This window comes from Typopeltis vanoorti, chromosome 10, assembly GCF_054136105.1.
Source record: "Typopeltis vanoorti isolate ZY-2024b chromosome 10, IOZ_Tvanoo_1.0, whole genome shotgun sequence".
Classification (NCBI taxonomy): Eukaryota; Metazoa; Arthropoda; class Arachnida; order Uropygi; family Thelyphonidae; genus Typopeltis; species Typopeltis vanoorti.
The window spans coordinates 31,629,842-31,645,862 of NC_143558.1; the positions used below are offsets into that span (position 1 = coordinate 31,629,842).

Below are 16,021 nucleotides of genomic sequence, written 5' to 3' on the forward strand. Positions count from 1 at the left end.
TCCTTGTATTTTTGTATTGGATAATTGTGAATTTTTTTTAAAAATATTTATGTATATATATATATATTTTTTTTTTTCTCACATTTTCAAAACCAAGAATATGAAGTCAAGTTAAAAAATTTTAGAGATAGTAGCCTACGTCTGCCTCTTCTAAATTTATGTAACTTATCATTTAATCTTAGAAACAAAAGATTAAGTTGATGTATAAACAAAGGTTTTTTTTAAAAGATAAGCTTTTTATACAAGTTTAATGAATTTTTTATAATGTTGTCTTACCACTTGGAATACCCACTGTGAGCCAATAACTATAGGTAGGCTAAAGGTTAGATACAGACCAAAGGACTTTTTTCAAAAGTCCTTTGGTCTAAAAATTATGGAGACAATTACCATGTTAGAGTAATAACTTCAGTTTAATATAAACCACAATAATTATCCAATGTTTTGACCTTCACATTAAGAGCATCATCTGGAGTGCACACACACACACACATATATATACACACACACAGTAAAACCCCATTTTTACGTTCTTCCCGCAATTTACGTTTTCCTGCCATTTATGTCATTTTCCGTTGGTCCCGTCTTAAGGGCTGTTCTTACAATATATTGTTTTCCCACCATTAACAACTTGATGTGGACGTTATTTCCCGTCATTTGTGGTTTCTTCTCGGGTGGCAAAATTGATTTTTGAATCGATTTCTTCTCATTCAAATCGATTTCTGTGGAAATCTGTGCATTTCTGTTCCCAGATGGCATTGCTTCATTTCGGCTGTAGTTTTGTTTCGCCATCACGGTGACTTGCATGCTTGCAGTAGTGATGTAGTGATGAGCAATGCCATGATTTTTCATTCGCAGTACGAATTGATACCGTGACGTTTTCATGTCAGTAATTTTAAACTGTCAGTAGCTCGTGGCACCCGTAATGTGTTGTGATGTAATTTCACATTCACAGTGCTGTATTGAAATCGTGAATATTAGATATCAGTGAATAAACCGGAATTCGTGAAATATCGCTTCATTAGCTTGCAGCGCAGGCGTTCGTAGTCACAATTCAGAAGCACTTGGTATATTGAAATTTCTAATACGTAATTTAAAAGTGGCAGGTGGAACTTATAAGAGTGCAGAAAAAGCAAAAACAATCAACAATTAAAGATTTTTTTAAATAGATAAATGTAAGTAATTGTAAATTCATTTATTTTCAGTTATTAAATTTTGTAATCTAATAGGTAGAGTCATATACTAGCAGTAAGTCATCTTTTTTCTCATCAATCCCCTGGAAAGTGTAAAAAAGTAGTTTTACTGTATATAGAGTGTGATAGTGCTTTCAAGTTGTGGTGGATGATCCATGTTAGTAACAGGGAGAAAAAAAGACAGAAAATATATTTTGGTAGAAGAAAAGATGGCAATTCTGCAACGTGTAGATTGGCATGCCAGAACACGTGTGTAATTAGCAAAAGATCTTGGACTCTCCGTGTCCACTTTGAACACGATAGTAAAAAACAGGTCAACCATCAAACTCAATGCAAAGCAATCTGGCACTATGTCAAAAAAAAAATAAAATAAAATATCTGGACATCGACATATGATGAATTGAATAAACTTGTGGTGGAATGGTTTGTTTCTATGAGAGCGTCGGGTATTCCGATCGATGATACTATACTCCGAGTGAAAGCCCTTGAATTTGCTGCAAGGTTGGGGATTAATGGTTTTACTGCATCAAATGGATGGATTGATTGTTTCAAGACTCATCACATTATTGCATATAATCAAGTGTGTGGAGAAAGTAATAGTGTTGCAGGGGAAACTGTAAACCAGTGGAAACATGAACAAGACTATTATTCAGGACTATGAACCGAAAAATATTTTCAATGTTGATGAAACTGGGCTCTTTTATAACATTCTGCCAAGTAAAACGTGTTTTAAAGGAGAGAAGTATCAGTGGAAAACTCAGCAAGCAGAGGGTAACTGTTTTGCTCATGGTCACTGCTGATGGATCAGAAAAATTACCTCCACTGGTAATTGGTAAATTTAAAAAGCCAAGGTGTTTCAAGAACATGAAAAATCTGCCTACTAAATATGATGCCAACAGCACAGTATGGATGACCAGCAGCATCTTCACATCCACCATGTATGCTCTGAATGCTAAAATGGGGGCAAATCACTGCAAAATACTACTACTGCTACACAAATGTCTTGCACACCCTTAAGATTTGCAGCTCAGAAACATTAGATTAGTGTTCTTTCCCCTTAATTGTACAAGTGAGCTTCAGCCATTAGATCTGGGCATCATCCATGCATTTAAATGGAAATATAAATAAATGCTTGTTAAAAAAGCTGTGTTTATGCATGATAATGGTATGGACCCAAAACAAATGGGCATGCTATGCATTATGTGCCCTAAACATGGTTGCATGTTACTCCTGAAACCATACCCAACTGTTTGTGGAAGAGGAGGAACAACTACAGGAGGAAAAATAAGATATGTCAGAGCCCAACAACTGGTATGTGATGGATGAGCCTTCCTCATTTCAAGACTATGTTGATGTTGGTGTGATTACATCAATGGTACCAAGTGTAGAAGACATCCTTTCAAACCACCTTGGCCTACCGTCCCTACTAGTAAAGAAGCAATGGAAGCTATCTCTGTTTTGAGGCAGTATATTGCAAGTGCATCAGGAGACGATGGGGCATTTAATGCCTTATACACTGTGGAGAGGCAGGTGGAACTTATGAGTGCAGAAAAAGCAAAAACAATCAACAATTAAAGATTTTTTTAAATAGATAAATGTAAGTAATTGTAAATTCATTTATTTTCAGTTATTAAATTTTGTAATCTAATATGTAGAGTCACATACTAGCAGTAAGTCATCTTTTTTCTCATTAGTCCCCTGGAAAGTGTAAAAAAGGTGTTTTACTGTGTATATATATATATATATATATATATATATATATATATATATATATATATATATATGCACACAAATAGACAAGCTACATTAGGATACACATAGTATGCTAAAGTGACACTTTAGCATACTATGTTAAATTATCTTACCCCCCCAATCCAGATGTTAGGCCAGTGTTAACAGTTAGATTGCGGGGGGGGGGGGGGGATTACCAACAGATAATTAAAACATAAATGTTATTGGTGGTGGCCAATATGTGAAATAAGAGCTGAAATGATAAATTGTATGCATTTGTGTTCTTTGTTTGGGTGACCATATGACGATGTTTTCATTATCTGGCCACATGACTACCAAACTGTAAACACCTTCTTCAGTTACTGAACAAGCAATGCAAATGCATCAAGTTTATCATTGAAAACCAAAACTCGCAAATTTTTTTTTTTTTTCTGTATACATTTTCTAAAACAGAGCAATGACAATTAGCTCTAATGAGCGAGGTCTTAAGCATGAATTACAAATTATTAGCAATACATTTACAAAGACTGTAGCAAAAATACCATTGATAAAATTCTTCACAAAACTGCCACCAAAAATGGAAATAATATAAAGTAAAACCATAGCCATTCCATTTTAGAAAGATATCAAAAAATAAATAGAATTCTGTACAATTATAACCTTAATGCTACCCTTTAAATAATCTGAAAAATATATTCAACTCCTTTGATTCCCCCCCCCCCTCTTATCAGGCCTGCTGTAAGGTATACCTTACCTTATATTGGCGAAACAGGATGCACAATTCCATTCTGTAACAAAAGAACACAAACAAGATTTTGATAAATTCCCTCTCTAATTGCACTTTTAATGCTACACCAAAATCATTAGAAAGGAAGTGTTTCTTATATCATACTTAAACTTTATGAATGCAAATTTAAGGAAGTCTGTGAAATTTTGATTAATCATCCTAATATAAATAATAATGGTGGTCCAAAATTCCCAAGAATATAAATGACACACATTTAGCTCACATAACTTCTGTTGTGAATTCTCTGGCAAACCGGAGAACTTGGGACACTAGGCAAATTTCCGCTCTTATTTCATGTATTGACCACCACCAATACTGTTTATGTTTTAATTATCTATTAGTAATCTTCACTGAAATAGATAAATAAACTCTAACTTTGATGTAGTAGGTGCTTTTTTCACTCCGAAGGTCATGCCAGTAATGTTAATGGTTGACCAAATTAGTGTTACTTTAGCATGCTATGTATATTGTGTGTGTGTGTCTCAGTGGTGTCCCGTGATCATTTCGGTTGGGTGTGCTCACGTATTTTCCAGGAGTTAAGGGGGGGGGGGGTAAGCTTGGAGACAAATAATTACATCGATAAACGTCTTTCAGCTTTTTTTTTATGTAATTATTTGTCGATGTAAACTATAAATACATTATTTTCAATGATCTTTAATTCTTGAGGAAAAAAAGGTATTCAGAATTAATAGTTTTTAGCACAATTTCATATATTAAAAAATTGACTGGCATATTTTATTAAAAATCAACTAATTAATTAATTCTAAATTAAATTATTTCAGTTTAAAAGCAAAAAAACATAAAACTAACAAGTAAAATAATATTAAATTACATACACTTATCTTTTAAAAATATATTTTTTTAGGAGAATGAATGACTACTGGGTTTTTTTGGTCAAATTTATTTTAAAAACTAAGTTATACCAACTAGTTTCACCAACTGTGGCTGTTGACTTCATCAGGGTAAAAGATGTATAAAAAATAAGAACACTTAAATGCTAAAAACTGTTTACACTAAAACCATAAAATGAACTGAATACAATTGCATATTTATAAAAGCAGAAGAACATGTGCGTGCATGATCTACTAGTTATGTAGGAACGTTCTGTAGTTGGCAGCAAAATTAAATTCTGGCATGTTGAAAGATCTAATGAGGGTCTTCCAGATCTCAGGCAAAATCAATCCTTGGTTTCTATTAAGGTTTTGTTCTGAATGGAGAACTGTTGTGGCTTCTTTTATAATTCGGGAGCGGAAGTCCTCCTCTAAGTAGGGCATTGAGCTTTTATCTCATTCTATCATATGGTTAGTCCTACCAAAATGAAAGGCTAACCCCGATTTGTCTTCTCTATTATTATTGACTTTTCCTACGTGTTCCTTCTTCCTGATTTCAAAACTTCTTGAAGTCTGGCCAATATAGTTCAAGCCACACGAGCAGGGTATGTTGTAAAACTCTGGCATATTTAAAAAATGGATGACTGTCTTTCGGAGATCATAAAAATTGGCGAATGGTCTGTGCAGGTTTAAAAGCCACTCATATTCCATGCGGCTTGAGGAGTCTGGCAATCTTATTGGAAATTGACCCCACAAACGGAATCACTATGATAGAATTATAATGTATATCTTCAGGTTGTCTTTGTGGGGGGTCACAGAAAAAAATCTTGTGTATCAATTTTCTAGAATAACCATTCTTTGTAAGGTTATTTGATATCAGGGACAGTTCATCTTGGAAGTCTTTATCTTCTGTCGTAATGAGAGAGGCTCTATTCTTTAGCATGTGTACAATGCTAAGTTTCTGAGAAATATGGTGTGAAGAGGTGAAGTGCAAGTATCTACCTGTATTGGTGGGTTTGCGATAAACTGTAAGGATGATACAACCATCTGTTCATTTCTTGATCAAAAATAACCGTTTTTATCATCATAATGTATTTTTTTGTTTAAATTTGTTTCACTATAAATTTACAATTCACACTTCACTCTGTAATTTACTAGACAGAGGGCAAACTAACTGGTCACTGTTCACAAATGAAAAAGGTGAACCAAAAACAGGAACACGTGTTTTATTACTGCAATAAAACATGTTCTATGGTTATCCCGCAACAGGCCAACCCATAATAAAATTTTAAGACAGACAAAGCATTTCCAGGTCCCCCCCCCAGCGGACGGCAATGACCGCGTGATTGCATTTTATTGATGTATGAAAGTTTTGAGAGAGCATAGTGCATCAGCACTCATCTTAATTGGCCCAATGCAATTAATTGCAGGATAACTTTGAATACTTCTGCATAGATTGGGGGAACAATCTGTTTTATAATTGATTAGAAAACAACAATGCAGGAGAATGCTATATTTGGTTGGTATATTTGAAATACTCAAAGATGTGAACCGTCATTTATAAGACATGTGAGAATAGGAACAAATAAGTGTGAGTAGAAATACTTTCATTTAATGGTAAAGAATAATTTATATTTATCATTTGTGATATGTGTGTCCTATAAGTTGCTGGGTAGAGCGAATAGCACGATCCTATAAATTCTAATCATGAATAAGTGAATTTATGATGGCATACTTTAAAAAAAAAAAATATGAGAGAGAGAGTATTGCAGGAATAAATGCGGTTTAGTTTGATGGAGCAGCAAATCATCTCGGAAAATTTGTTGCACATTATGTGTATTTCTCTGATTTGTGTATATTTTGCTCAGTTTTCCAAGAATTTTATTTTGTTTACTGAGACTCAGTATACATAACATCCAATCATTATCGGAATTATCCACACTTTCGGGCATCCTAAATTCATTAGTTTTTTTTTTTTAATTTTTTAGTATCAGCGGTTCTTCTGTCTTATCAATCTCACATAAGCTGGTATTTTGTTGTTGATCAACAACATCTTATAATACACCGAATATTCATTTTTATTCAGGAATAGATATTTTTTACTGTCTGTTGTTTCTGAAGACTAGAATAAAAATATCTCTATACCATTAAAAAAACTTTGCAACCTCAACAGATGCTATACTGCACGAGCAAAAGAAATAACAATTAACATCCACTTTCAGATTTTCAGTTCCAGAAAACATGTAACAGCTGTTTGTAATAATGCCGTTGGATATAGTAATCTCGCAACTTATGACAGTGACAACATTCAATTGGATTGGTTGACACATTAACCAATCACAGCCGCTAGGTGAGCTCACCTAGTCACGCCTTCTCAGCGGTTTAAAAATAATACAACGCTAAGAATTTGACACGCTGCGTCTTTACATCTTTTCAAATGGCTCAAAGGTGTATGCATTTTGAAAGCACACCCGGGTTATTAACACAAATGTGATGCAATGTTTACGCGGTGAAAAGCACCTTCTTCATGAAGAAGGACATATCCTCGGGAAGAGGACAATGAAGCATTAGTACAGTATATTGTGTTCAATTTTAGGAATTGCGCGAAGTATGCAAACAATTGGGTGAGTCTTTAATGGGAATAAATGCAAAAATATAATATCGGTGATACTGATATTTCATGGATGAGCACTAAACACCTAGCACACCTGGAATATTCGTCCCTGATATATATATAAACACACGCACACACTCCAGATAATGATCTTGAATGAAGATCAAAATGTGTGATTATTTTGGTTAAATTGAAGTTATTAGTTTAACAGAGTACCGATTACCATGTAACTATGAAAGTTAATGGTAATCAAGGCTTAGTTTTGTGTGAATAAGCAAGTGAGTGGAATCATTTCATTGTTGTAGTCATGAGGTTATGGAGGTAGGAAAGGATGGGATGAAAAGTATACACTTGGTGGGAAAATTTGGAAGAAGGTAGAAGAAATCTTGGGATGGTGGTGAACAGGAACAAAGTTTTAACATTGCACAAGTTGTGAAGTCATTCCATCATATTATGGTAATAAATATCATGGATATGCAGAAATAAAGAGGGGTTAGGGTTCCATCGTATAAGGCATTGGTCAAGTCCCATAGGGTATTATTGTGTATAGAAAACCACTTGATTTTCATGTTGATGAGGATATAAACTGGTGTCCAAACCTAAGGCGAATACTATTTCTGAAAATTACAGCTGCAAATTCAGATGAATCAGCTTGTGGCAATTTGTATAACTGATGCTTAATGGATGCACCGAGCTACAAATGCTGGAAAAGAAGTGACTATGAGTGGTGAACAATATTCCAATGAAGTTCTTCAACATCATGTTCAATTGTTCCATGGTGCTGTAGGTGAAAAATTCGTTTTTATGGATGACAATGTCACTCCACATTGTACCTGAGCAGTGGAGATACTTTTAGAAACCAAGGATACATGGTGCTATAGGTAAAAAATTCATTTTTATGAATGACAATGCCACTCCACATTGTACCCAAGCAGGGGGGATACTTTTAGAAACCAAGGATATTAATTGAATCGAGTGACCAGCATGCTCCACAGATCCCAGTCCCATAGAACAGTTTCTCAAACTTCAGATACCCATATCCCTTCTTAAATGTTCATTATTTCCAAGTACCCTGTTATCAAAATAATAATAAATAAAAAAGGATATTTCATTGTAAATGTCTATTTTATTTGAATTTATATGTACATGTAAACAAAAAATATGATTTATTTTTAATAGAACAAAATTTAAAAAGAAACTATAAATTTTTACTTAATTTAAATAACTTATCAATGAGAGAGATACAATATTGACGTTTTCTTGTTGCTTACAAGTACTTGTATCTGCTATATTGCTCTCTTTTGTGCGTTTTATAAATTCAGTCTTTAATTAATGATCCATACTTAATAATTTGAAAGCTAAAAATATCCATATTTACTCAAATATTACTAGCATTTTTTCCCTCAAACTTAAAGCAAAAAAATCATGGTGCAAGATATATGCTGGGATTTTCAGAAAAAAACTGAAAAAAAATGGATATGGCTTATCAAGAAGCTCCTATTTACCAGCCTTGAGAGCGGTTTCCTTGTGTGCATCGTCAAAGTCATCTACCCAAATAACGTCATCTTCTTTCCCATTATATCAAGCAGAAATTATCAGTAATTTACAAGACTCGAGATATGTAATGAACAATTCTTCACAAATTACTAATGAAAAGTGAAAGCAGAGTGCGAAACAGACAGCAATGGTAGCCAGTAGAGATAGAGCAGCTATGAAAATGTGCATACGATTGGTGTGGTATTAACAAAAGATCGCGCAACCCAAAAACAAAAGCAAGCCGACAATTGAGTTGAAACGCTAATTCACTTCAACCGATTTTGAATAATATCTGAAACACATTCACTATATATTTCTTAGTTTTAACACGTTCATGACAGGGTGATGTCAAACAAAACCATATGTTGTACTGGCAACATATGGTTTTGCTCGAGTCTATGCATAGTTTCTGCAGGACAGGACATGTGATTCATTAGTTAGTGCCGTTTTTATCCCAGTTGTCTGTAATTGCACTATTTGTTGAGAAATATATTACACAGCCTGCAAATGTCTCTGTACCTTATTCAGGGACATAATAAAACTAATTGTTTTTCGTGCATCTGCAGTATAGTAGCTGTTGCAGAGGGCGTGTTGTTTACCACAGGGAGCGAGTTACTATCACCCTAAGGACGATAGTAACTCGCAATTTGAGTAGAATTCATATAATATAATTTAATATATATGTTCCTCAATATATATAATTTATTAAGAAATATATACGTTTAAATTCATTTTTTTCTTAGTAATGATGCATAGCCAAAAATTACCACTTATCCCCCCCCCTCTGGGTGTATGCGTGCCACACTTTGAGAAACACTGCCATAGAACATGTTTGTGATGCGATAGGTATGTGCACTGGGCTCGAAATTCCCCCTCCAGAAAACAAACAAGGCCTTATCCTTGTTCTGAAGAAGGAGTGGCCCAGTTTGTCTCAAGAACTCCTGAATCACTTGGTTCTAAGCATGGTACAACATTGTAAGATCTGCAATGCAGTTCGATACTTAAATGTCTCTACACAGTTTTCAGTAAGCACTGTATGTTAATTCCTTAACTACATCCTTACGAAATTTGTAACTTTTGCCAAAAACATATTGCAGTTTAATATGTACAAAATTTTCTAACATATAATTTATTAGTATGCTGGCAATAAATTTATGTCCACATTTGGCTGTAGTGATGAAAATTTTTTCATATACCGGTACACATGTAGTTTTTCCTTAGCTTTTGGATAGCAGTGTATTAGAAAGTGCACGACAAGAATTGACGAAGATGGTATCTGGTCTTTGGAATGTAAAGAGAGATTGAGGAAATGCAGATCTTACTGAACAAGAGAAGGAAGAGTTGGGATATCGAGGTTAATGCAAAAGAAATTTTTCAAGGAATGGGAGACAGTGGAAAAATAAGATGCTCTCCTGGAAACTGTATAAGGAGGTTATAAGCAAGGGAGTAAACAAAGCTCCAAAATACCATGCTTTAAACTCACTGAATGTGTCCAACTCAATCAGCAATCTCAGTTTAATGCATTCCACTTAACAACCACTCTCCAAGCAAAGAGCCTCGTTGTTAAGCGGAATGCATTAAATGAGATTGCTGATGAGTTGGACACATTCAGTGAGCTTAAAACATGGTATATTTGAGTTTTGTATGTGTGTGATAGTGTATATCTCCCAAGATGAGTCTTTTGATCCCAGGAGGTCTGGAGTTAATATTAATAGCATGGACAGTGGTCTTCCATTAAATAATGAAAGTGTTTGTCACCTAAGACTTATCCTGTTGGTTGGAATTCAGCCATATACAGGTAAACACCACAGGTGTACATCCTTGCCATAGGCCTTTATTAACGCACTAAGATTAATGATCTATTTTACATGTATGGCATCCACAAAAGGTTGTAAACATACATTGCATTAGTACCATGGGTGGGCTAAAAGTTTTTTTTAATACATAATTCAAATTATAAAAAATTGAGTCTTACTAATATATTACCAACACCCAGTGTTACCTCACAGATACAATAGCTATTATTTTCAAATAAAAAGGTTCAACTTAGACATTTTTTCCCACATGGATCAAATAAGCCTGCAGTCATAAACATTTATATAGTATTTCTCATGCAGAGTTGATGATTTTTATGTGGTAGACTATCAAGTAAGTAGAATGTGTGCCTTTAAATGAATATATGTCATGATATACTGTCTGCTCAAAGAAACTGGCAACATGTAATGTACTCTGACACTGCCAAAGATAGTGGTGTCACTCTCAGCATTGATGTCCACATTATCTGAACAAAATGAAGATTTAATTAAATCTTCCATTAAATGAACATGTGTCGGCACTCATTTACCTTTTGTTGTATAAGAGTTCTCACAAACTCAGGATATTCGAGGAATCAGATATGTTGATCACTTAATGCATTCTCACTGGGATGTTTCACATGCTAAGGTATGAAACGTATCCAAGTGAGAACATATTAATTTGGTTAAACCTTACAAACTATTTTAGTTTCTGAGAATTTTATCTTGTAACATTATTTATATTAAACATTTTTAGATTTTTTTTTTTTCCCCAATTCTAGAATAACAAAATTCATGTATTAGAACATGAACTAAGTGTATGTTGGTGATAAATAGGTTCTTTCATCCATGCTGTGTAATTTTAATTTATATACACCCTCTGTCCAAAAAGAAACCGAACTTTTGATAGAAAATAAAACACAGGCCAATTATAATTATTCAAATCATTTATTTCAATCAATATACTCTCTCTCAGCTTTGATACAGCATTTGACACAGTCAATTAATTCATTAAATGAGTTTTTAATATCGATTTTTGGGATACTGTTGCTGCATTATCGTGCAAAAGTGACCAGCTACCTGCATCACGATATTCATGCCATATGCGACGAATTCTCGCTATCAATCGCTTAAAAACTTTGTGATAAAACTCCCCATTTTTTCTACAAAAAAAAAATGCTGATTTGTTTCTGTGAAACAAATCAGCATTGTCTTTACTTTTGACTTCTCCAAGAGACTATTTTTTCGGATGCCCCTCTTCTGATGGTCTCCACTCAGCACTCTGGTGCTTTGTTTCGGGTTCATACTCAAAACACCATGTTTTGTCACCAGTAACAATCGTTTTAAGGAGGTCCTTGCAGTGTTCAATTCGATACATTTTTTGGTAGTCGGTCAACTTGTGGGGGAACAAATCACAAATTCAATTTATGAAGGCCGAAATTCTCGGTCAAAATGTTATGCACAGTTGATTTTGAAATCTCCAATTCATCTTCAATCAATCTCACGGACGATTTTGGGTTTTCTTTGATGAAATCACGCACTTATTGGATGCTAACTTCGCTTAGTCCAGTTTTTGGATGGCCCAGCTTTTCGTCATCCTCAAGCGTCTCACGACCGCTTTGAAATTGCTTAAACCACTCATAAACTTGAATATGGGATAAGCATTCATCACCGTATGCTTTTTGGAACATTTGATACGTTTTGGTAAAACTTTTACCAACTTTAACACAAAAGTCAATCGCAGCTCTCTATTTGAAACTCATTTCCTGACCGTTCATCAAAACACGCTGTCACTCTTGGCACTATAACTCGGCTTCTAATGAAACAAATGTTGTAAACAGTTGACACAACACTAATGAAGGTTGCCGCGTTTGACAACAACAAGATACAACAGATTGCACCACTAGTTTCTTTTATTTTCAAAAAGTTCAGTTTCTTTTTGGACAGAGGGTGTATGTTAACCAGCTTTTGTGGTTTTATGACACTAAGTTAAAGGTAAAAGGAATTTAACGAAGAAATTTAACTGCAAGTTAAAATTGATTGAAGCTATTTTTACAGTAGTATATTGGGTAACATTATATGGCAGGATTGATATAGAGTAGCTGTGACATATTTTATTTTATTGAAGACGGCAGCACCAGTATGTGTTGCCTGTACAGTTCAAATGAGCATCATAGGTAGAGGAGTGGTGATATTTGGGATGTCTTAATGAAAAAGGCAGTCCTTTAGGTTTTAACATATAAATTATCAAAAAAAATACCAGTTTTGATCAATTATATTATCTTTTGTCGCAATGATACACACATCCCTAATCACCTTTACCTTAAAATAATTTATTTAAGAGAGAGAGATGAAATTCGCAAGGTAATTTGCATTAGAGTGTGTAAGTATGAAATTTTGGAAAATTTTCAGACCATAGTGTAGGTCTGAAAATTTTAGAGGATGTGATTGATTATCACTTTTACCTTAATTTTTACAAGTAGGATTTTCTCAAAGAAGTTTATAACATAGAACATGGGATGAATCAATTTTTTTTTTCTTGCTTTTATAGCTGTGATAAGAAGCCAAGTACATATTATTTGTAATAAATAAAATAAATATTTCTTTACAATTAACATTACTTTTTTTTATGTTATTTTTCAGCTGTTATCATTGATTATTTTCTGGAAACATTATCGATGATTTTGCCTACCCAGTATAGGCATTGTTTATATCATTGCTTACTGGGCTCCTTTTTTGCTGGAATAACCTATAGGTAAGAGAAATTTAGTTTAAGAATATTTTCTTCTCTATTTATAACAATTTATTTTTGTTTTCTAAGTGTGACTACCTATAAATCCTGAATCAAGGACCTTGTTTGATGCATCATAGTTAATGTTGAACTATAATTTGTGAACAGATTTCTAATATCTCTGACTGATTGCTAACAATTCTAGATTTGTTTTACCTACAAGCTCACCTTGATAACTGCATTATGAAAATCTCATTTTATCTCATAGGAAATAGGATGTTTCTTATATGTAACTGTCTTCTTTTCTTTTTCAATCATTGTCCAGCTTAATAGGTAAGTAGTCTCCAAATCACAGTAGTGGAAGAGGTTTCCCTTCCCCTCATTAGCATGTTTTCAATTTAAAGTAATCCGGAAGAGAATTTTCATGCAGCTAAACATGGATTATACTTTAAAGCTCAGATATACTGGGCTGCTTTAAAATGTTCTTCATTATTGAGCTGATATTATTTTATTTCTTAAATGCATTACAACTGAGTTAACAATAAGCAAGTCTTATTGTCAACATTTATTTTTTCCTGGAGTAATGTAATGCTCATAAAAATAGGAATGAACCTTTTCTGTTTATTTTAACAAATATCGCTAAGCTTTGTATTTATTTTGCTGTTATGTGCATTTTTTCTTATTTGTAATATAGGTGCACATTATAACAGATGATGTAATGGGCTGAGATAAACATTTCATGCTGTTTTATAAGTAAAGTGAACTTACTCAAACATTCTCAGTTGAAGCAACTAGCATCAGTGGTATGCTAACAAATTTCTGTAGTGAGAGAGAGAGAGAGAAATAAACTATATTCGTGCTAGTAATAAAACAGAAAGATACAACACATGCAACATTTTCCACGACTTCTATATAAAATAATGATCACACTCCCAGTGTGTGTTAGTAGAATACATAACCACACTGTGATTATATATTTTTGATTCTTCCTTTCATCTCATTTGAAGGCATTAAAGAAAATAATAAGCTCCTTATTACTGCTTGTCAATGTGTTCTTCAGCAACTATGTAATTTGATGGACTATTTTGACCACCTTTGGAACATAAACTTAAACATTCTGCTTTGTCACACCCTACATCCTTGACCTCATCAGTTTTCTGTATTAAGTGTTTTAAAAGTGTCTGTCTGGGGTGCTTAAGGGTCAAAGCTGTATAACTGAGAGGAGACTTCCACATAGCCTTTAAAAGAATGCAGAGAACCGACCAGGGCTTCTGACCTAATGTCCAATCCTCACCTTCTCGTGGTGCAATCTGTTGGGTATCTACCTCGATACTGAACGAACGATGATGGGCTGGCAATTTGGGATTTAGCCAACCAAATTGTATTCTTATTGGTTAAACCAAAATACAAAATGATGGTGCAACATGACAAAATTTCATGTTGGCTAGGGCGTCGCCCGGTTAAATAAGGCCCCCATTGTTTTCGCCAGGGAACCAGGGCGAACAGTGAAAAGTCAGCTACTTGAACAAATCTGAAAACACACTGCAACTCAACATCAACAGAGTTAAAAATCAGTACTGAATGGTAAAAAATCAAGACTGAATGGCAAAGAAATGGAGCTAGCTGAGGAATTAGATAAGTACCAGATCGACATAATAGGGGTGACTGAAACAAAAAAGACCAAAACTGGTGAGATCTTTCTGAGCAATAAATACAAAATGTAATATTCAAGCAATGACAATCAAGGAAAAGGAGGAGTAGCCATAGTATTCAACGCAAAATACAAGGCTAATCTTCTTGAATGGCAGGCAGTCTCAAGTAGAGTGATGTCGACAAATATCAGAATGGGGAACTGGACAATGAGACTTATTTGTGCCTATGGTCCCGCAGAAGGTTCTACTAAGGTGGGACCTTCTGTAAGGAGGACACGATGAAAAAGGAAAAGTTAGTCCTTGTTGGGATCTAAATAGCAGAGTAGGAAACGATTGTCAGACATACAAAAATATATTGAGAAAATTTGGAGAAAAGAGCAAAGCTAATAATAATGGCAAATATCTGTTGGATTTCTGCTCAGGAAATGGATTGGTTATTACTAACACTATGTTCCAACATAAAAATGTGCACAAATTCACATGGAGAGAAGAGGAAAGGAATAAGAAAAGTCTCATTGACTATGTTATTGTTGATAGTGATGTTTTCTCTCTGGTGCAGGACACCAGAGTGTACAGAGGATTTGAAATTGGAAGTGATCACTATTTCATATTGAAAAGAATAACATGTAAGAAAGTTTTAAAGCGAATAAAAGTTGAGCAGCTCTCAGATGTGAACTGTAGACTAAAATACACAAAAATTATTGAAGAAAAAATGAAAGAGTTTGAGAACAGGAACCAAACCTTGGAGATTCAGTGGCAAGCTTTGAAGAACACCCTGATTGATTCAGCTAGAGAGGCATGTGGTGAAGTTGTCTGCAAGGATAGAAAAATTAGAACTCCATGGACACAGGAAATTAAAGAGGCAGTGAAGGAAAAAAAGAAAGCATATGAAAAGTTCCTTGCAAATAATTCAGCTTGTGCTCTTAGAGAATACAGAGACAAATGTAAGAAAGCTAAACACTGTGTCAAACTAGCTAAACAAAAGTCATGGGAGGACTTTGGCAAGAACATAGAAAATAAATAATAAGAAGTGGCAAAATATTCTGGAGGTTGTTGAAGAAGCTTAGGAATGGAGGAAAGAATGCTCTAAAATGAGTTAGAGATGATAAAGGTGACATGAAAATGGGAGAAAACAATATCCTTGAAGTATGGGGTAA

General features: G+C 34.2%; 1 protein-coding gene across 1 annotated transcript in view; it reads left to right on the forward strand.

Annotated features, from left to right (window-relative positions):
• Positions 1 to 16,021, forward strand: part of tw (Protein O-mannosyl-transferase 2) — a 303,353-nt gene that overhangs the window by 272,555 nt on the left and 14,777 nt on the right. The window contains exon 19 of the mRNA XM_090399620.1: positions 13,125 to 13,236. Coding sequence (XP_090255746.1) covers positions 13,125 to 13,236 — 112 coding nt within the window. The remainder of the gene's footprint in view (positions 1 to 13,124; positions 13,237 to 16,021) is intronic.